At 45.9% G+C, this 23,568-nt stretch overlaps 1 protein-coding gene across 2 annotated transcripts in view; it reads right to left on the reverse strand.

The window, feature by feature from the left end:
- Window positions 1-5,296: 5,296 nt before the first annotated feature.
- Window positions 5,297-23,568, reverse strand: part of MARCHF4 (membrane associated ring-CH-type finger 4) — a 99,339-nt gene continuing 81,067 nt past the window's right edge. For both annotated transcript variants that reach the window (XM_065070668.1, XM_065070667.1), the window contains exon 4: window positions 5,297-5,965. In XM_065070668.1, coding sequence (XP_064926740.1) covers window positions 5,604-5,965 — 362 coding nt within the window. In that variant the 3' untranslated portion in view covers window positions 5,297-5,603. The remainder of the gene's footprint in view (window positions 5,966-23,568) is intronic.

The raw sequence follows: 23,568 nt of genomic DNA on the forward strand, positions 1-23,568 counted from the left end.
GTGAGATCAAAGATTGCCTTCAGTAACTGCAGCATGTCAGACTTGCGTTATTGAGGGAAATATTCATAGAGCCATCAGCTCATTGCTGTTGTATGGAAACCAATTGATGTTTTCACTATATCTCCTTCAATGTGGACGAAGAGGTGAAGGTCAACGCAATAAGCTCCTACACTTGTTTCTCCTCTCAGGATGCAAATATTTGTCTGTCAATTAAGCGAATTTGCCTGCCTGGATACATGAAGGATGTAGAAGACTCTAAAACTAGTCTGTGAGGAACCCTGTGTCCATCTGTTCAGGAGATCTTAAGGACAGGAACCTAGGGATGGCTGAGGGGATGAGGGATCTGTTGGCTCAGGAATGAGGAGGAGCAGTCAAAGGTGAGATGAATAGTGGAAGGGAGGTCAGGATACTCAGCCACTAGTCACTAAGGCAATTGCACTGGTGATTATTTCTCTCCAAGTGCTTGACTGACACTTAATAGTAAGAGGAAGGAATAGGTCTTCTGGCCACTTGTTCTCACAAGGAGATGTGCTGAAGTCCTGGTGGATGAACCACAGGTTGGAAGTGCTAATGGTGCAGCCTCCTCCTACACTGAAGAGTAGCAGTACTTCTCTTTGTTTTCCTCAAGAGAAGAAAGATTATTTTGAGCAAAGATGCTTGAACAACTGACCACCACACATGGGCAGGGGATGGCCTTCAGAACTGGAAAGTCTTCAGAATTGTCCTCCATCTACAGGCATTGGCTCTGACATTTTACTGCTGCTGATACAAAGGCTTTGAGAAGGATGAGGGACCTGGCAGGCATGAGTAGTGCTGTCTTCTGGAATAAAAACGCAGTGGACAGCCAATGCCTCTCTTGACTCAAATCTATGCTGCTGACTTGCTCTTTCCTTGGGTCATCGATCGTGGGAAGGTAAGACATGGACATCTCCAGCACCTTGCTTGGGAAACCACAACAGGGAACACACCTGATTTACTTGAAAAACAGTCTGTCACTTCTGATGTTTGAAATTGAAAACCAAGTGTTAGCTGGGTATATGGGTTTTGCTAGCATTATAGGGTTTTTTGTGGCAACCAATTAAGAGCAGGCACTGAGACTGGCAAAGTGAATATATATCAAAGAGGACCGACTGATGCTTATGCAGTTTGACTATAATACAGACTCTTAACGGTCCCTATGTTCTCTGACGGCCCTTGGCTTAGTGCATGTGCTTGGGCCATTGCAGGCACAGAGGAAAAGAGCCTGGACTTGGCAGTGGATATTTAGCAAGAGACTGGATGGCAAGAAGGGAGCTGGAGGCCAGCACTCATGTTTCAGTAGGCAAGAATAGCATTGGCAACTGACACAGAACAAAACACCTCTGAAGAACATAACCAGAAGAGCATTACCAGAAAGACCTGTCAAAAGTGACAGAAAATCAGGGGACTAGCAGAAATCACAAGACTTGACCAGGACCACACACACACGATTTCTGATGATGGCTGAACACAGTCCTCCACACTGACCACTCCCAAAGGGTGTTGGAGGATCACAAAGCCCAAGAACTGATGGGTCTCCACAGTGATAGGACCTGGAATTTTCTCCACTGGGAGAAACAGCTGCCAAATTCTGTAAGCTTTGTTTGTTGGTGGAATCTGACCTGTCAGCTTTATAATAAAATACAGAGAATGTCTCTTCAGGAATCCAGCAGACCAGACTAGAGGAAAGCGGTGGGGAAGAAGAGATGCCTCCTGCAGCATAGCTCTGCCCCACCTCTTCTGTCTGCTAGAATTCCCCAATATACAACATATTTTGCATGTCTCAGGAGCATACTGTCTCTATTTGCACCTTTTAAAGTCCTGCATAGTAGCACAAAGGGGACGGCACAAGGAGGTTGTGGAAGGTGAGAGAACTGGGCTATGGAAGGAAGAGACTCTCATCAGTATTTCTGCCATCAGTACTTTGGGGAGGAAAGAAAAAGAGAATCCAAAACCCCAAACCCCACACTAAACTTGCACTTGTTCTCTCAGGCTGGCAGCCTATAAGTTCATAAACTCAGAAGTACCTTGTTCTGGAATAAACTGTTCTGAAAACAGTTTCCAATGGCTTCCCCGAGTTTGCTTTGCTGGTGGCAGCCCTTCAGCTCCATGCTGGCACATATATGAAGCTCTTTCAACAAGTTTTGACCTTCCTTTAGCCCCTCTGCCCAACAAGCCAGCTAATGACATGCTTTGTATTGCACAGAACACATACAATCGACAATTCATAGTGTTGTTTAAATATTAAACAGTCTAGACAGGCTTTTGAGTCTTATGCCGCTATGAGGAGGCTCAGACCATACCCATCTCTGAAACTGGGCTGCGGGATCATTTGCACAGTAAGACAGACAATAAGACTTGTATACATTGCCATGCAACAGAAGAGACCCCGAACCGCCAGCCCTAAGTGGAAAGTTTATTTCTAAGCACAATATATGGAAAAACCAAACCAACAAACCCCACAGATATAGAAAACGTTGTAGCAAATCCCTGGTCAAGTAGGACTTCCATGTCTGTCACTACCCTGCACCTCACAGCTGCTTAAAATGTCATGCAATGGAGGAGAGGGCACTCGGACGACACCCTCCGCTTCGGACCGAGGAGGATCTCCAAGCAGGAGAGGGCCGCTGGGACTCCCGCTGAGTGAATTCGGACTGTAACCAGCAAAAGGGCAGCGCTGCTCACCCCCACCACACGCTTCGTGACTACGAGTGGTAGACTTAGCGCTCCAACAGGCTTTACCAACGTGGATTCTCACAACACCCCTGTGAGGTAGGTACGTATTGTTATTCCCCCTTTGCGTGGAGAGGGGGACTGAGCCAAACAGCCCAAGGCTACAGAGTCAGTGGCAGAGCTCGAGTGAGAGTATGCAGAGTCCTATATGCTGAGGACTAGATCACACCACTCTTTCACAGCAAGTTGTGCTTCTGACCTCATAAACTTTTAGCCATTAGCCAAATTAAAGGAATTTGACATCTCCATATCAAATGAGCAGAGGGCAGGGAGGGAAACAACATAATGTCTGACAGCTGTTCCTTTGTCTGTTTATGCTTCCCCCTTCCCAAAACCACCACAATCACCCATCTCTTGGAACGAGGACAGCTTCCAGGACAGGCATGGGTGTGAGAGGCTGCTGTGTTTGCTGGCTTTGGCCAGGTTTCTCTCTACTGTGGATCAGAAGCTGTTCTTCCAGAGGCAGTTCGTTGCGACACCTTCATTCTGGGGGTAGCTGCTTTTAGAGACGATTGGAATTTCCCCTTCCATCTCCCTCCTCCCACCAATATCCCTTCCCTCCCTCTGCCAAAAGCATTCTTTGGTAGATAGTAAGATTGGTCAGATAAAGGTACAGTGGCCTCAGAAACCATGCTGTTTCACATGGGTCCTCAGTAAGTCAGCTTTCTTGGCCAGTGTTTCACCTCCCACATTCTCTGCCAGAGAAGTATCTGTTCTGTTGCATTCTGATATTCAAAGGGACACTGTCAAGTAACTGAGGTGAAAAATACAACCTGCCTTAAGACGCTAACCTCCATCCTCAACATTGCAGAATGGCTGATGAGTTCAAACCCGGAGGCTGAAGTTGGACACATTCCCCAGTCCAGAAACACCTGACCATGATGGCCTCGCTGCTGAAGGAGCTGCTGGCTCGTGTTTGCCCTGGCTCCAGTAGAAGCTACTGGTAAGGTACTGGTAAGATGACAGAGGCCAATCAGGCACAGCCATTGTGCAACCTTGCTCAGCACTTCTGCAAAATGGATGTAGTGTGGCCGAAGTCCTTATCTTCATTGTGGGGGGAGCTGGGTTCAGGCTTAGTGAACTATGGCCTCATTGTTTTGGGATTGCTGAGCTGTTGCTCAATTAGCTGATCTCCATATTTTTAGGGTTTCTGCTCTTACACTTCCGTTGTGGCAGTTGCACTGGCAAAACAGCTCAACCCTGTAGAGTTGGGACATACCCTGCATGGAGCAAGGACAGCTGGAGGAAATCAGTAACATGGACTTCCTCCTGTCACAGAAGGTGGGGAGAAGAAGGACGGAGATGGTGAAAGAAATGGGGTGAGTGGAGAGAACGGTACGTGCCCAAATGGAAAAGGACAAAATCGGTAGGGAAAGAAATTTTATTTTCAAGCTTGTAAGAGAATATTACAAACAATGGAGAGTAAAAAAAGCCCAAATCCTAAAAACTATTTAAAAAGTACTTGACAGTGTCCCTTTAATATCCACAAATGATTCAGCCATTGTGCATTGAAAGAGAATGTTCCTGAAGAGCAACTGGTACCTTCGAGGATATATCTCCGAGAAGGAGACTTATTAGAAGTGTTACGTATTTGATCAGCAGCTGTGCTCCCTCTTCACACTAACTCTCTCTTGAATGATTGAATGGAATAGACTCTGTAATAAACTAACAGACTGGATGTGAAAGGCTCAGCCTACAAGACTGAGTGAGACTGTTGCAAATGGAGCAGCAGGGATACAGACACAAAAAAAAAATTAAGAAAAAAAATGTACATCTCTGATGCATGAGGATCTGAATCAGCGAGGAAGCAGAAACCCACTGAGATGGGTCAGCTTCTTGCAGTCGGAGTAAAATGGAAGGAAATTAACCTGGAATGTCTGCATGGAAAATGAGGTGTGTGAGTGGCAAGATTTGGATGCTGGATTTGGGGTTATGAAGTCATAAATCACACCAGTACTTGTGCTTGAAACACCTGCGGAGCGTTTGTACAAAATTTGCCAAAAATGCCTATACGTTGAATAAAGGTCATGGAGTACCCACCCCCCTCCCAATTCCACCCTCACAAACCCCTTGTCAGGAACATTATGAAAAAACCTGGATTTTTTTGGTGAAATCTGGGTATGCCTGGGTTTTGTTAGTTTTTCTTGGTGAGATGATTCAATCTCTCTTTCTGTAAATCAATACTGAAAAATCCCCAGCCATTTCACTTCAGGTATCCTATGGTAAATCAAACAAGGCTCCAAAGTGATTCATGAAACAAAACAACACATAGCCCTGGTTAATCACAGTCTGGAAAATAAAAATACTCCAAATATTTCATTCCCTTCCTTGTTTTTATAAATCTCACACTGTGTGTGTGTTTGTGTGCACGTGCGTGTGTGTAGGGGGGTGTGTACAGAGCGTTACCTATTCCAGGTAATAGGATTTGTAAGACATGCTAAACCATCTGTTCCTCTGCTTCCCCAGAACTCTGCCTACTCAGTTTGTAGTCTGTATTGCACTTGTTTGTTGTTTTTTTTCTTCTTTTTTTTTTTTTTTTTTGTGATTTGTGTGTTTTTTTTCTTTTTCTTTTTGTCTTTTTTTTTTTTTTTTTTTTTAATTTTTTTGTTTTTGTTTTAACTGGCTGGAAAACATTAACCTCTTTAGCATGAGTGTGCAGCTCTCCCTCCACCTGCTTTTTTTCCTCAGCTGGCCAGGTGCCGCCTCTTATATCTTGTGCAGTTACCAGAAAAGAAAAAGAAAGGAGGGGGGGAAAAAAAAAGAAAGAGAAAGAAAAAGGCACACCATGCTTCTCTGCTTTATGAGTTCTTTGTCTCCTCCGCTTCGTGTTAAGGCCTCCTGAATTCCTCGGCTCAGACCGTCGTGACCCTCATGACGAGCTCTCTGTTACTACTAGACTGACTCCTCTGTTCGTGAGGCCTCAGGTGGCTGAGTATATGCAGGATGGTGTAAGCACAGTGGTGGTCAGAGAGGGTGCCTGTGGCGTGGCCAGCAGCCCGTGCCGCGCTGTCGGCCGGAGCAGAGTTAGTGGCTGTACCACCAGTGGAGGACGAGTGGGTGGTTTGGGACGAAGGGCGCTGATTTGTCCTGGTCCCTGTTTTTTGTTCCTCCATGTCCTTTGTTTTGTCATAGTTCAGCACTTTCCACTGCTGATTGACCGCCTGCCACCGTTTAAAAATCCGGTAAACCGAGGGCCCTTCATGTATTATTAGACCTGGATGGAGGGAAGGGGGAAAGAAATAAACGTAAAACAGAAGCAAAACTTTAGAAAGAACCATAAACCTACCCCAGCATCCTGCCCCCAGCTAGCTGGTTAGCTCAGCTCTCCCTGAGCCGGTGTTTATTCCATGATAAATCATGTATTTCAATTACCAACTGGCACAGCACCAGTGCTCCTGCCCGGCTGGGTCCCTTTTTCCTTGAATTAAAAGGATTACAGCTTTATCTCAGCAATCAATAAATGGATGGTAAATGCAGCAGAGTGAGTTACGCTCTTAGAGCAAAACAGTATCGTTTACCAATAAATGCCCAGGGTTTATCTATCGCTGGACTAGTTTTGCATGCTGCATAGGCATGATTCACCCAGCTAACGGCGTGTTTGGAGGGGGTGTAGCTGGATCTGACGTGCTGCTGACGTCTGCTGCACCAGCGTCATGTGCGTGCACAGCCCGAGTCGCTCCCCACACACACAGCATCAGGGGCCAGAGGCGGCAATCGAGAAAAAAACAGAGGGTCTGTCTATACCTGCAAATGGTTTGTCATCCTGGGCAAAGTTTTGCTCATCTGCAGAGCAGGTACCTCATCGTACATCATTGCTCCCTTCCAAGGGCAAACACAACACGGTTGAAAGAAATGGCAGATGAGCTTATGCCGTACGTGCGCTGAGTATGCACGTAATGCATATGTCCTGCCACCCATCTGCATATTCCAGAGCTCATGTCCAGGGGATGGCACTGGGCTGTAGGACACCTGACTGCTAATGGTCTCCACATCTGAAAGAGCAATGAGCAGCTCAGGCCCTTCCGTCCAGCAATCGGCTCACTTCCCACCTGTCCCTGTCATCCTCCCCAACCCTGCAAGAGGCCTGAAGGATTAAATAATGTTAGAAGTTGTTTAGATGATGACTGCACTTGAGTATTAAGCTCTGCTATTATTCAAGCTCCTAGGCTTTGGCTAGGAAAGCACTAGGTCCAGCAGTGACTGCAACACTGTGTTGCTCTCCACTGAGGCTGGAGGAAGCTGCAACATCTCATGTAGATTGGCTCAGCGGACACATTAATGTAATTAACCAGCTTTACTAAAGAGGAGGATTTATGCTGAATGGGGTGTGGGGGTTGAGTCTCCTTGTTTTGCAGCAATCTGTTGGGAAAGTGCCTTGGTGTCCCATGTAACTGAAACCAGACTAGCAGCTAGGACTGGGTGAGTTAACACTTGGATAGCTTCATTGTTCTTAATAACAATGGCTTCACCATTTTGATCAGGATCAAGACTATCAGAAACATTTCCAGGAAGAGCAGTTCTCTTGCCTGCCTGTTGAAAGCATATGCGTAGAAGAGCAAAGCCTGCAGATCTTGCCAAGGAGACAGAGCTTTGAAGCATGCCTGAAGTGGATCAGCCCATGACAAGGGACATTAGACATATATTTAAATGAGCTGTCTGATCTGTAATGAATGAAATTCTACTCTGATCAATGACAGAGCCGATGTTTCTCTGAGACCACTTTAAGCCTCAGATAAAAGAGCTGAAATCTAATGTTTTCTCCTTGGCTGTTGAACATTCTCCACAGAATCAAATCCATTCTCCAAAGTACGAAACACTGAGCCAGGATTGTAAATCTATTCTTAATTGCCTTATCACAAATATTTAATGTGCAGACTGATTCAAGAGGGCTGTTTATAAAATTCTTGTTTGTTTGCCTTCTAATTATAAATGTTTATGATCTTATGCAATTAACTGTGTGATACTGATGGATGGGTTGCCGAGTCAACTGAGCACCTGTTTTCTTAGATAATTTTGGTTTCCAAATATTTATAAAAGTACAAAATAACTTGTTTTTGTCTGTATTTACTTGGTTCTAAATTACTTATTGATTTCCCAGTGTCAAGCTCAGGAAGCTGTAAAATTAAAAAGGAACCAAGTGGAGGGGTGGGCAGAAAGGCGGAAGTAACAGTGATTAATTTGCAAGAGTAAATGCCAAGTGTAAGCAAGAGTCCACCAGTTTATATCATGCTGTAGGACGCTTAATGGTCCCATCAAAACAAATTTTCTTTGCCTGAGATAAATTAGGATCGGAATTCCTATGTTCAGCTTTGTGTGTCCACTTCCAGAAACACCCATCCCTTGAGGATTGTTCTTTTTTACAGAGATGAAACTTTCCAGTTAAAGGCCAGACTCAAGTGGGAAATCCTTCAGGAATAACTATATTTAACTATAAGTGTCCAGCTGAAAGCAATTATTCCATAAACCAAATCCTGTGTATGTGAAGAAGACAGCAGCTTGGTGTGAACTTTTCTCTTTGTAGTTCTCTCTTTTCAGTGCAAAAATGTCTACATGAGAAATTCAGATGTATTCTGGTAGTGGCCTGGTCCCTTCCACTCCTCCCAAGTTTATCTTGCCCTTTTCTGCTTCACAAAATCTGTTCTCAATAGATCCTCTGTGAAAACCATCCTCTTTGGAAGGAAACTCTCTGAGTTTCATGCACAAATGTGTTGGTGGTCCAGATTGTTGCTGGGTCCATGAAATCCCTTGTTTGTGGCGTTGGTGAAATGAAACTCCTGTGGAACATGGGCACTGAAGATGTGCTGTTCTCATTCCCATTTTCTCATGTAAAGACCTGTCTGGACCAGCATTAGAAGAAATTCCTTCAGCTGAAAATTGCTGAATGCTGGAAGAAGTATTCAGAAGAACTATTATATACACTTTCTTGTTCTTATTTCACTCATATGTCTATTTGTGGCCATTGATGGAAACAGGGCAGCTGGCTAGATGGAGCCTGGGCCATTGTTACATCCTTCGACATTTCTACTTGCACTGGCTTCTGCCACGAAAAGATTCCCCAGATGGCTCTGGAGCTGGAGACAGCCCATATTATGTTATGGGGTCATTAACCTGACAGCAAAGTCTACAAAAAAATTTCTAATGTCTCTGCTTTCATTGTCACATGGATGTGGCTGTGCTGTTTCCAGAACAAGACACAGTCTCTCTGAGCTAACACAGTAGGGCTAACTCAGTGCAGTGCTCTGAATTAACACATGCTGAATCTGGAACAACATGTACAGGAAACCATATTGATCTCTTTTCACTGTGTTCACTCTCTCCATATATTAGCCTTTTTTGGTCTCTCTCTTGCGGCTTTATTGTTATTGAGTCCATCCAGCAGGTCAGATCATGGTCAGTCCCTCCCCAGGCAGGAGGGACTAGTGATTATCCTGGGTGCAGGGGTTATTTCCCAGAGCTGAGAAGCTGCTTTGTGTTTCACAGCACAGGCAAACACAACAATACCATGGCAATAGGTTATACCAAAACCATACACATTGCTTACACTGGTATCTGATGCTTCCTTTCATTAATTATATGTGGGAGAGTACCCAGCACCTAACCACTGCTCTTATGCAAAAATATCCCAGCAAGTGACCCAGCCCCCAAAGAGCACAGAGCCTGGTTCTGGACTGGATTTAAAGCAACATCAGCGCAGGTTTGCTAGGCAAGGGTCATGTCAGTGCAGTGCCATACCTGACCAGTCCATGCCCACAGCACCTAGGAGGGCAAGCTGACAACTGCTGACTTACCTCTTCCATTTACCCCCCACCCTCTTGCTCATTTTCATCCCAGAGCAAGAATAACTGGACTGTTTCTTTTCCAGATGACCAAGGTGCAGTCTGCAACAGAGCTAGCACTGGTGAAAGCAGTTTAATTTCCATGTTCTACTGATTGCCACAACTAACCCCGAGCTTCTGGACTCTTAAAATGCAAGAATAAGAAAGGGGAGCAGGACCAAGGGTGAGTATCAGCCCAGAGGTAAGGCTCATGCCATTGTAGAATTTCTCTGATACTTGCCCACACCACATCATGATCCACATGGGCTGTCTCTGTGCAAGGAAGTGTTCTGGGTGCTGAGGATGGACACATATGGGCTGTGTGCAGGTGGCCCTTGTCTCTTGGGATTAGTCAGGGCAGAGGTGCATTGCCAGCAGTGGGCCTGTGGCAAGACTGGTCAAGAGAGAAGTCCTCAGCCCAATGCCTAGAAGGGCTTTTGGAAGAACATGAGTAAAACCTAGATGTATCAAGGACTCTGGATGGGTGAGGGTCAGCTGGCATACCACCATCCTGTGAGGTTAACCCGATTGGTTGTGAACCTCCAATCTAAGGCAGCTTTAGAGCAGCATTTTCACAGAAATAACAAGCAGTCAACTGCACACTGTCAGAATCTGCCACTAAGCGATCTTTTCACCAGGACTTTCAGCTTCTAGTTATCCTTCCTCCTATTCTAACACTTGCCATGCATTTTTCTTGAAAGAGACAGGTAAATTATTGGGGCAGGAACTGTTCCTCCTGTTTGCCAATAAAGAAACCACCAAAACAAGGTTTCTGCTAACGGTACATTGCCCCTGTGTTGTCGCATTATCTACAGGAGGAAAAATCACAGCCCATTCCAGTTACTCTGTCCTGCTTCTCATAAAGCCCCAGTCCTGCCACCTGAGCTGCCACCTCTTGTTTCCACCTTCAGCAGCACTTTTCCCTTCAGTTTCTTTTCCAAATGCAGTTTCACCTCAGCCAGACAGCTGCCATGCTTTAGCCTGCTTCTGTTGCTTTCATTGCTGGGTGTCAAGGGAAGATTGTGGCAGCTGTGATCAAAGCCTAATGTTTGCACCCACAGCAGCAGTTGCTCAGGCCAAGGCAAACCAGTCCTCCTGGGAGATAACAGGCCTTTCCTTCTATTGACACCATTGTCTGCACAAACCTCTCCCTTTCTGTGAATTCATTCAGCTTTTGTGGCAAATTTCCCCACTTTTGTTTCCAAAGTTCCAGCAGCTCAGCCCTCAGTTACATCTTTGCCTTAATCTCATCCTATATGCTCCATCCTGATCTGCTTTTTGTCCTAATCTAAGAGCAGGAAAGTGGCTCTACAGACAAGGATTCTGTTTGTCACAGCATACTGCCTCCATCAGTAGCCAACCATAAGGAAGGGTGTGAAAACAAAGCCAGGAGAGTGCTGTTTCCCTGCACACTGTAGGGGACATACCTAGACAAAAATGGTCTCTTTAGTCTCAGCTCAATTCCCCAGCCATAGGTTTCTGGTGTAGTACAGTAAAGTCTACTGACTTTTGCTCTGTGCTTTGGGTTTGCTTGAGTTAGGTTGCCACGCCACTTCCAAAATTCCCATAGTCCTCATGAAATCATGCCAAAAGTGCTTTAGAAAGAATCATGAATCTCTGCCTCACTCCAGCTTCACAAGTACCTCACTATATGTGGGAGATGAGTCATTGAGTTCCCACTGGACCCTTCCAACCCATACTGCTTTTCAGTGCAAACCCCTGTACTTTATCCCTCATCGATGATGCAAGATAGTCCTTGGTCATAAACTGAAAAAAGAGAGCCAGAGGGACCTTTTCCTGCAACTACAGGAAGGGAAAGTGACAACTGTGTCTGGCATCCCTCAACATTGTGGCAGGGTCAGTTCCAGCTGAATATGACAAATTATTTCAACAACATAGCATCTTTAAATCTCCCAGTGCCTGAAACTCAAGGCTGCAGAGCTGTGCTCTGCGGGCAATGGGGAAGAGGGAGAACCAGGGAGTGGGGATAAACAGACTCATAGTTAAACTTAAGTTGTGGCACTAGTGGTACTCTGCCCTTGAGCTGATGTGGGAGAGGAGACGTAAACATCAGAATTGATCAGGTGAGGAATCAGGTAATCTCCTCACTCCTGTTCATCATCTCCAGAACCTCTTCATTTCATCTCCCTTTTCTGCAAGTGGACCCCCCCGAGCAGAGAGGTGCAGAATCAGCACTATACACTCCACTTTGCTTTTGATACCCTGATGAAATAAACTGGTATGTCACAGAATCACTGTTTTGGGCAGTGTGACTGCTGGCCCAGCTTGCATTTGGGATTCAGATTTCTCTTTCCTAAGGGTAGCGCTTTGCACTTCTCTTTATTCAATTCCATCTTGTTGATTTCTCCAATTTTCCAAGATCATTTCAAATGCTGATCTGATCCTCCAGAGTGTTTGCAGCCTTTCCAAGCCTGGTGTCATCTGTGAATTTCATAACAGCACTTTCTATTTCATTATCTAAGCCATTAATAAAAATATTGAAGAGAGCAGACTCCAAAACAGTCCTACTTGAAACATGTTTCCAGCTTATAGTACACCACTGATGCCTACTGAAAAAGCTGTTTTTTGATTGGCTGTACACCTGCGTTATAGTTAGTTAATCTAGGCCATATTTCTCTGGTTTGTTAAGGAGAATCTTAAGCCAAAGCACCAGAAGCATTGCCCCAGTCATGGCATACCAAATTGACTGTTTCTTCTTGGCTGCTAGGACTATTACCTTCCCAAATTAGATACGGTTAAACTCTCATGCTCATCAATTTGTTAGTTAAAAAAATTATTCTAATATCTTTCCATGAATCAGTTAAATTGATTTGTTCTTCATTTACCTTAAGACAGAGATTCTATTTAAAGCTAGGTACTCTGCTTCCATTTCCCCAGCTGCCTGGCACCTCCTGCATCCTCCCCAAGTTCCCGATGACAAAATGCTCATGGGTCAGATACTGCTCCTGCAGCTTCCTCTGAAGTTCATTAGGACATGCTGACAAGGACAGAGCTAACTCGTTTGAATATTTTTGAGTCTGTTCTTTTCTGATTCTGCCCTGGGCTCCTTTCTCCTCATTAAAATTATTTCAGTTAAGCTTTGAAGAGTGAAACAAAGGCAACATTTAACTCTTTGGCCTGTTTTGTATCAAATATTATATGAGCTCCCAGACTTGCCTTGTTCTTCCTCTTACTTTACATGCTTATGGACCCACTTCTTGTTGCCTTTTGTATCTCCGAATGGTCATCCTGGGGTTCAGCTCTGACAGCTCCCCATGCCTATGTGATTTCTAGAGACTTTTCATTAGTTGTAGGCTGTTCTTTCTGTCTTTTGTGTGATTGTAGCTTCTGATTTTGGGCCCTCAAAGAGCTCCTGATGCAGCCTCAGCGCTCTCTTCCCACGCTTCTGAGCCTTTCCCCGCACAGGCACAATTTGCTGTTGTGCTTTTAGTATCATCCCTTTTGTCAGCCACGAGCTGTTTGCAGCTCTTTTATCCTTCAGATTCCCTTCCCAAGAGACACTCCCTGCTCTGGTCCCCTGAGGCTGCTGCCGCTGCTTTTCTGGAGTCCATTATCCTTACATTATACTTTTCTTCAGCTCAGCAATACTTTCATTGCAAAGTCACTTTTCATACAAACTACCGCTACATACAGATTTTCAGGGATTCTTTGCTTTCAGACAAAATCAAACAGGAACTATAGACTCCTTCATAAATGTTACCTTTGCTTTCCAAAATACAAATTTTGTTTCCAACATGTTTCAAGAGCTCATTGGACAATCTATCCTGCATACAGAAGACCAAGTAAAGGATATCCTGGGACCTCCGATGCTGTCTTTTAGACATTTGTGGTAGTTGCAAGACACTGGACCAGTGAGCAAGGTGTCTCCAGTCCACAAGACATCTAGCAAAGGTCTCCTCTGAATAATGCTGGAACTGTAGAAGGAGGGTGTGCAAGCTGAGAAATGTCCAGCATTGAATGACACATAGCATAAAGTGAAAATGTATTCACAATGATTAGAGCTTGAGTGAATGCTTAGCATATGGAAAAAATAATTAGCTGATTATAATTGGGCATTTTCTTATCAATCATTCTCCATGCACTTTTTTTACTATCTGAAGTACTGATTAAATATGTACAAAGCTGGGCTGTGTTTTGCCTTGGCAGAACTTGGGCGGCTGCACGGCTGGACTGTGTTGAGCACTGCTGACTACTGGATGACGTGCCACCAAGGAGCCCATGGCTCTGGGAAGACAAAACACTCATTCTTCTGCCCATCACCCTTTAAGTGTATTTGCTGTAATGGGGCTCAGCTGGCAGGCAGCTTGCACACTGCTGTGTATATCATGCTTGGCTTTCCTCAGGCCACAGGGGCCATGACTCCAGCAAAACTGAAACTGAGCCCCACAAAGGGTGAGACCTCCACCACCTGGGCAGAGCCCCCACCAGTGTAAACACAAAAGCTGCTCCCAGCTGTCTTGGGGAGGTATTTTATGGAGGTAAGGACTCTTTCATTTTGGGTCTTTGACAGGACAAACAGGCTGGCCCCCAAGCCTTCAACTGCTGACTAACTGGCAAACATTGTGCTTATTATGGCTTGTCTCCTCTCATGCAAGCTGGGGTTCAAGGACGGCTCTGCCTCAAAGCTTCCTCAGCCCCAGGTGAGCCAGGACCCACCACAAAGGCAGGGAGAGCCCTTCTCCTGCCCTGCCTCCTCTGCTCCATCTGGAAGAGCAATGGGAGCAGCAGGTCCCATCTGGGCGGGTGGTTACGCTGCACCCCAAGCACTTTGCAGCCATTAACACCCACCCCCAGACTCTGCAGGAGCCCTGCCAGGTGGAAGACAGATCCAGCATGCTGCCATCTCAGAAGGTCCTCACAGTTACTGTGAGGCGAGCGATCATGGCAGACCTTGCCCCCCGCCATGCTGAGGCAGAGCGTGGAGAGCCGAGGGAAGGAGGCAGCTCTTTACCACTGATGGGAGAGCTTGGTGTGACAGCCGGCAGCGTCTCTCCTCCAGGCAGCACTGTGATTTTGCAGTATACTGCTGAGCTATTTCAGCAAGAGACAATTTCCAGGTCGTGACACTGCAGCACATCATGAGTTAATGTAACACAAGTATGCAGCAGTGATTCCTGTGTGCATAGCATGCTATGGGTTCCCCTCAGAAGCAGGAGCAGTTCATACTACATACAAAGCATTTGTAGCTGGACAAGGAGGAATGCTTTATCCAGAGGGATGAATTGAGAGGACAGGTAGGACTGCTTGTTGTAGGGCTTGTGGAGCTGGTGGGGGTTAGGGGCAGTATGCTGTAGGAGCATTTGGGGACCTTTTATGGCTGCGAGGCAGATGCCAGCTTCTCTGCGAGGTGTTGTCTTCATCCCAGAGCAGCCATCCTCAGCCATGTCCTCTGCTCGCTCATGTTCCCCTACAACACACAGGCTGGATCCTGTAGGGCTTAGCTGGTAAGGTCAAAAATGAGGAAGACTAGCAAAATTAAGGAGCTGATAGGAGGTGCCTAAGTTACAGGAAATCCCTTTTTGTTCAGCACTCCCACATGGTTTGTTTGCAATGGGAAAGCAGCATCAGCTGTCTGCAGGATGCCATCTGTGACAGAGGAGCTGGGCTGACCCTGGGAACCGCACACAGCAACACCATCACTCTGGAAATGCCACAGTATTTTTCAGCTGTAAGTATAAGAGCTACCAACCACCACGACTTTCTCCTGCTCTGCCCAGAGTAGCACGTTTATACCCTTCCTGAAAACTGGGACAAAAAAAAACCCAAAACAAAACAAGAAATAACAGCAAAAATAGGTAAAGTAAAACCTAGAGAAATCCTCGCTCGGGCAGTAGATAAACCATGAACAAAAGCACTCCTGTAAACTCATCTGGCTGTGGACAGCTACAGCAAAATGGATGTTGTGCCCTTAAGGGCTTTTGTATTCCTGTGGTATTTAATTCACAATGCAAGATAGAGCAGAGGATTAAAGGGCAGTCTCTAGCTATGCAGGCAGCAATAAATGAATAGCAATAAATTTGCTTTTTCTTGGAAAAAGCAAATAAATAAATAAAGATTAGAGCTCCACTGGCTGAACAACCCTGCTTCTGAAATCATGCATCTCCAACAGCATATCCCATTTGTGAGTCTAATAAATATGCTAGTACAGGAGGGATAGGGCTTGCAGGTGTTACCCATATACCTCCTTGCTCTCTCAAAGTTTCCCTTCCTCCCTTTATAGCTAGGATTATATAGACCCTCTAGATAACTTTTTAATCCAAATTTAAAATGGAGATGACAGCAACACCCCACATCACAAAAAGACTTTGTGCATAAGACGTGAAAGTCACTCATCATGTGCATGACAGATACTCTTAGGTCGTTATTGAACAGAGCACTGGCCAAATGCACACCCTGGTCTCTGGGTGATTTTATGGGTCTTTTCTACCTTCAGGTTTCTAGACATTCCTTGACAGAAGTCCTGCAGTTGGACACTCATGGCGAGGAGACAAAAAGCACGTGTTTTCCATTTCATTATGCTCGCACCATGGCAGTCAGTCTTCCAGGTCTAAGTCCTGAAACTTCCTATCCTATAGCTAATGTTACTTTGACCAAAGCGCTGCTTGTGTGGCCATACTGGATTCTCAGCCATTCCTGGGACATTTCTTTCAAGGCAAAGCTGGATGACAATGCTGTTTCGTGTAGGGTTTGGAAATCTGACTTCACATTTGTTTGGAGTGAGACTTGAAAAATTCACGCTGTCCCCAGAATGGAAAAATACATACATATTTTCAGACAGGTGAGAATGTTTCATTTGGACTTGATTTTTTTTTAAATGTTGTATTCCAATTCTGACACTGAATTTCAAATACTCAGCATGAGCAGTCATCTCTAAATGCTAAATCAAAATGCTTTGTTCCATAATGATCAAAACATGACATTTGCTTATTGAAGGTAGAACAAGTGCCTCCCTCTCTGCTTTTATTAGCAAATTAAATTCTGTAAGAAAACAAATGGGAATAGCTTCAGAGCTTTTCATTTTCTAAGGGATGCAGGTTCTGTCTGAACCCAGTCCCTCCACGCTGCTCCAGCCACCCAAGGGCTCTTACATTAAGAGGAACAGGGACCAGTTAGGAGGGACATAAAGGTGAGTACAGATCACCCTTAGCAGAGCACCCCCCAGGGTAACGTAGGGCACATTGGCTAAGCTAATGGACCTGGAAGTGCCTCTGAAGTTGCAGGCTGGCATGTGCATTGTTATAGCTACTACTGCCTTGTTGGAGCAAGATGTGGGCATCTTCTCTTTCTGCCATGTAGGAAGGCATCCCAAGGATGTGAGGCAGAAGGTGCTCATGGTGCTCTTTGACCAGGCTTTTGTGGGCATGTGTCCCTGGGACACACCATGGTGCAGCCTGTGTTTCACTGCTTTGTCCTCCACAGCCATGACAAAATCTTTCATTTTAGACCACAGGATTTCTGTGAGATTTCCAGGAGAATTTCAGCTTGGGTGCTGCGGCCTCTCCTCTCTGTTCCCCTGCAGTGTCTCCACAGGTTCCCACCCCACCTCTTCCCCTGCAAAGGTCTTCACCTCTTACACAGAAGCACAATTCAAAATTAAGGAAGGCAGTAGGAGCCAAGAGGACAAGGGTCCATCATTTCTGATATATTACTAGGTAGGATCTCTGAGAGAGCAAAAATTTTGCCTTCCTGCTCTGAGTATACAAGTTTCTTCCACCAGAGCTGAAGACCTTTAGAGCCTGCGATACCCAGCTGAGTGAACACTGATGCAACCTGAAACAGGTAGGTAAGAGTTCAAACACACCTGCGGAATCCATCAATGCTGAGCAAGAATGAAAGCAGTGAAAGGAACTGAGACTGGCTAAGCCTGCAGCAAAGGTCTGGAGAAGAGCCTTGTAGGACACAGGGAGGCTCATGATGTGGCCATGGCTGAGCAGAGTGAATTGTCCCACCTGGCATAGTAAACGCCTGGACCATTGGCTCTTCAGGCTTCTCTGCATTCAGCAGGTAGTGATGGCTGCCCACTCCACACTTGCCCTGCCTGAATATCATTGCTGTGGGTTTGTTTGCTGGCTGGACCTCTGCTGAGAAGGTGAAGTGCTGGCTGGACTACTGAGCACATGATCCCTGGTGTTATTTAATCTTATTCAATAACTTCAGCTAAGCAATGCATGGTCATATGGGTATTGTGGCTTCAGCTCTGCCATGGCGTAGAAGGACTCAGACTGTGGCTGCCATCAGTGGGTCTTGGTTCAGGAAGAAAAGCATTGCTTCAGGGAGTAACTTCCAGGTCAAATAAGTTTAGCAATTTAAGTTTAGCAACTTAGATCATGGGCCTGTTTGCAGTGTTCTTGCTTTCAGATTGTCATATCTGGGTCTAAAAGACAGTTCTCTTGATAAGTAGCCATCCCTCCAGGAGAAGAAATGATCAGTCACTACTTTAAGAAGCCATCCCAGAGCTGGATTAATGTGGTTTTACATTAATGTCTTCTTTCCTCTGCTTATCACTTCCTACAGAGCTTGGACACACCAAAAGCAGCCACATCCACTATGCATTGGGAGACGACCCCCCTGCGGCCTCATCTTTGACTACAGAGTTAACATCTCTTGCTATGGCCACAACAGCATGTCATGGACCACAGCCTTCCACCTCCAGGAGATCTTCCGTCTCCAGGGATGAAGGCTGTAGTAGGAGGAGTGATGGGACAGAAGGCAGTTGGAAAAACACAGCCTAGCACAGAGCTGAGGATATTTTCCAGCCTTTACTAGATAGCACGATTTATGCAGCTCGTGCGGGAGATCCTACCAGCTGCCTACAAGGGAATCTCCTGCCATGGTGTAGAAGCTGTGACAGGCAGGTGAGTGCTTCTGCCTCTGCCTACAGTTGGGAACTTAACCCAGGGGCACCAGGCATTTGATTCCAGTGCAGGGTTTAGTGACAGGGAAGCATCATTCTGATTATAATGTATCACCTTCGAAAGCACAAGATGCAGTTCACAAGGCAAAAGGATTTCTTTTCCCAATCGGAAAATGTTAATTATGTTGCCCTCATTAAATGCTAAACACATTGATCCACTGGAGCAGAGAGCACCATATGGTTATTCGTGACAAAATACATCTCCGTATCCCTGTTGCAACAGTGGGAAACTGCATGAAGATGGATGTTGTAAAGGAGTGTGGAGTTGAAAGGACACGTTATGAAAGGCCAGGTGCTGCTCTGTCTGTGCTGGAAGCCAAGCTTCTTCCCTGCAAAAAGGCAGGGAGTTCAGAGCCAGGCCCAAACCCCACAGCTCTTTGCTCAGCAGCAACGTGCTCATTCTGCAGAGTGCTGCTGGAACTGCACCGGAGTTCAGCAGGCGCATTGAGCCTCTGCGGAAATGCCCACTGGTGAAAGCAGCACACATGCACGCATGCTGCCTGCCCCCTCTCCTCTCTTATTGAATAATCAATGCAGCATTAGATAAAAATAGGTCCCATCTTTCAGAAACGGAGGGGTGGCATGTCTCGGCTTTGTTGAGCTTCCACTGCTCCTGGAGAGTGGCCAAGAAGTCCGTCAGCAGATCAGCTGTGCAGCATCGCTTCTCCTGCTACTGGCCCAGGTACAGAGCCCTGAATGACTGCTATTGGGGGACAGTTCCTGCCCAGCTGGATTAGGAGCCCCACAATGTGCCCTGTGGGGACTGTTCCTGTCTCCACACGCCTCTTTACAGCTGATAAATCAATTATTTGCCAAGTGATTTTTCGAGCATGCACGTTGTGGCTGAATGCATGCAAACCAGGATTCACAGTGCAAAAAAAGATAACTGGCTGCCTGACTTTATCCCAGCTGCCTGCTCTGATGATAGGGCTTGGATCTGGTCATCTCAGTTAGCTCCTGGTAGCCCCAGTTTACAGGCAAACTGGGCAAGAAGTGCATGAACAGCACAGCAAATAGTGCATCAAGCTGAAGGGCATAAAAAACTTCTGCATACTTCCATGGGTCTCTTCCAGTCATGTCGAAGTCATGCACGTTTGCCGTCTGGCTTGGTCTCAGGTTTCTCCTCGGAAGGCATACGCTGAACTTCTCTGCCTTGTGCTCTGCCTTTAGGGTGTCATCAAGCCAACACATGGGCTTGGTGCTTTCCCAGAACTGACTCCTTACTGCTGTAGCAATTCTTCCTGTTTTGTACCTTGGGGGACTACACAGACCTGAATGAAAACATCTGTGTTCCTTTTGAGAATAGGATCAATACAGATGAAGACCCTGAAGACACTTCATTTCTCATTTTCTCTTTATTTTATTGGGACTTGGACTCCTAAATCCTTTGAATGCTGAAGGCCAAAGTGACCTGACTAGAAAACACCCTGAGGCTACACCAACCTGGCCTTTCCTCTAGGAAGCAAAGCCCATTTAAAACGAAACCACATTAGTCTTGGCAGGAAGTTTGAATTGTGACTGTCTCAAGGAAGCTCCATTAATTACTGTTCCCATTGCACTATGAAAGATCAAATGCTGTGGATCAGTTTTAATTGGCTATTGATTTCTTATGTTATTACCTACAGTTGTGCTGAGATGCCGTCAGACATACTGGATGCTTTTGATTATTCTTGCTGGCAGCTGGGATTAAAAACAGCGGGCACACACTTCCTGATCTGTAATGGATTGCCATGGTGTGCCAACAAAAATCGTTGGCAGGATGAATGGTCCTGCTTTGCCTGTCTCTTGTGCTATTGAGCTGCAGCGCAGTTACTGTTGTGAAGGCAAATACCCCCAGGGATTGGCTGCCAAGGAAAGCAAGGGAAAGGCTTCAAAGAACATGAGGATTTAGTGCTTGCAAAAGTGCGCAGCTGTCAGCACCAAGGCAGGGTGAGTCAGAGAGCAAGGCCTGGGTGGGCATGGACAAAGCAACAGTCTCCATCAGACACTGATCCAAGGAGAGGCAAACAGGATCACTTTCTCATAGCTGCAGATAAGCCCCCCTTATGCCAACCACAGGGTTACCCCTGTGTGAGCACAAGCGGGACTGCACATGAAAGCGGTGACAGTGACAGTCCCATCCTCTCAGTCTGCTGATGGCCTTCCTGAGATATGCGTCCCCCTTGGAGCTGATCTGGTGATGTCTGAGCCTGGACTGACATGCTCTCATTATCTGACAGAGCTCCTCTTGGTATAACAGGAGATGCTTTCCTGTCCTCCTGACCCCAAATGTCATCTTAATCTACCAACGCTGACTTTCCCTAATTGCACCTTGACAGAGAAAGAGGCAAACCCCTCCTTCCCCCTCCAAGGACTGTCATTTAATTAACAGGCAGGTATCTCTCAGGATTTACAGCCCAGCTCTAAGCTGCTACTCTCCCTACTCAGTAACTCAGGCCTGTGAAGGCTCACTCCATTTATCTCTACATTTCAATAACCGTATTTCTGCTAATCCCTCTCTATGGCAGCTTTCTGGATTTACCTCTCAGGCACCCATGGAGAAAGCAGTTAATCAAATGAACAGTCCCCATCTCACTTTCCCTTCACTTCCTGGTTGCTGATCTCAAACGTCTGTGTTGTAGATGGCTTCGAAGCAGAGCAATACCTATGCTGGCACCATTACCAGTTTCTAGTTTAATCCAACTCTCATATCTGTCCTACAGACATGACCAGAGATAGCACATATGAAAGAGAGAGAGATCAGAATCAGACGTTGGGTTTGGCTGGATATCAAGAAGCACTTAGTCTGTTCCTCCTTCACAAACTGGGATCATCTCTTTGCAACCTGTTCTTGACATATGTTTTCTAACAGGTTCTTAACAAAAAAAAAAACCAAAAACAATATTGGAGACTCACAGAAATTCCAAACAATCCCTTCCAGTGCTTCCTGCCCTCCTGTTGGATGTCTGAAAGCAAGGGGAGAACAATGTTGAAAGACCATTTTGCACGTCTTGCCCAGATGGACATAGCTTATGGTACTTGGGACTATACCATCTGTCCTGCTTGTCGTGAAGAGCAGATTCATTTTACTTCAGTTGTGGTTTTGTTTCCATGGTGGGTGAAGGGGTAGCAAATGGTGTCTGTCCCTCACAACTGTTTTCGTGGAGCATGCTAGGATCTAGCAAAGTCCAAAGAAAACTAGTGTATTACTGAATGTGAATGGTTGAGACCTCTGGATTTTCATATATGGATCAATAGTCTCTGAGTTAACAACCATATTTTAAGAGCTCAGATTGGAACAGATCTAACTGTTTCAGATCAAGTGAAGATAAAAACCAAATGATCTGTGCAAATCCCAGTTTGCACATGCATCTGAGGGAGCTATATGTGCAAATGAACACTCGTTCCCTCACCTTTGACTCCACACTGGAAAGACCAGGGCTGCCATGGGATTGTCTATGCAACTTGGCACACATATCTCTCTCTTAACGAATTGTTACCTAAATGCCTTAATGGCTTGGTGGAGAGGAGGTCACACGAAACAGCTGGGAAGTTGCTGACTAGGTGTGTATTTCCTGTCTGATAACACCCAGGATCTCTGCAGGTTTGGTGTCTGTTCCAGCTTTGAGACTCTGGTACCAGAAGAAGTGTCCTGCTGAGCACTCCCGGTGACAGGATGTGTAAAGTGGCCTCCTTGACAAATGTCACTGGCTACTCTATGGACGTGAGACATCCAAGGACAACCGAAGAAAGTAGGAAATGGCAGGAACTGCAGAAGAACTCTGCTTCAGCACATCTGTTCTTTAGTATATACCTTGTCCTTCAAACCTCTGCTCCTCTGTCAGGGTCAAACTGGGGGAATGAAAAATTGGAATCCATACAATTAGCACAGGACCTGCAGTATAACATTCTGCAAGCAAAGGTTGCCCAGCCTGTTGCCAAAAAATACACAGACAACGTATGTGTTACATTATTTGAAAAAGACAAGTGTGGTAGAACTAAGCACACTTAATGTCGTACTCTTTCCTCATCGCTGAGCATTTCTTAGTTCCTAAATCTTTCCTACCCACCCACAGGCTGCAAAGCAGAAGGGGAAAAGGGCTGGACTGCAGAGGAGGAGACACCAAAAGGCACAAATAGCACCCTGGTATTTCACAAAGCATTGTCACTGCAATTATCCATGAGAGGTTTCATCCTGAACTTGCAGAAGTGGAACTAAAGCCCAGGAAGAAGTAACAAGAGGCTTCGGGCCATGCTGGCAGTCAGGAGCAGAACTCTGACTCTCCGGAGCCAGCTTTGCTCAGCTATGATCAAAGACACTGTGTGAAGCTGCAAGGTTTGGGAGAGGGATAAAGAGAGGGAGAATAGCTGTTCCACAGTGAGGAACTCACTGCCAGTCTTCTAGGGAGCTGGCATTGCTGCATCCATCACAGTTGCGCAAAGCTATAACGAACAAGCAATTAAAATCAGTTGTGGAGTTCCCTTTGATCAGCGTCTTCTGCTGACCTGACCTGGCCTGGCCTCTCCATGGCACAGATCAGCCTTTTGACTAGTGCTAGGGCAGCCCCCTTAAATTAGCAGGGCTGGAGGGAAGTCGCTCAGAGGAGAAACGTGACCACATCAACAGCCAGGGAGTCACAGCTCTCTGTGAAGACCTCATTTGTCACTTGGTTCAATCTGGGCAGAGAAAGAAGATGAGGAAAGGAGAGGAGAGGGGAGTGAGAACCAGGTCTCAGCTAGCACTGCTCAGAGCTCCCTTTCTCTCTGCTGCAGACCTGAGAGCAGCAGCAGCTGGGATTGCAAAGAGCATTAATGCACAATACACCGAGTTTTACAGTAGAGTGTGGCAGGGGCAGAGGGCTACTGAATGCATATATGAGCTTTTCTAGAGAAATGTATACATGGCTCACATGCTCCAGAACATCATCTCTCCTGGTTGAGCATGAGTGGGCTGCCTGTAGCACATGCAGACACGCAGCACACAGCACAAGTGGAGCCGTGTCTGGGTAGTGTCTGAGGCAGTGGGCAAGAAAAGCCACACAGAGACATTTTAAGTCACTGCATCTGTAGCGCTTCACACTTGCTTCT

Source organism: Columba livia, chromosome 7, assembly GCF_036013475.1.
Source record: "Columba livia isolate bColLiv1 breed racing homer chromosome 7, bColLiv1.pat.W.v2, whole genome shotgun sequence".
Lineage (NCBI taxonomy): Eukaryota > Metazoa > Chordata > Aves > Columbiformes > Columbidae > Columba > Columba livia.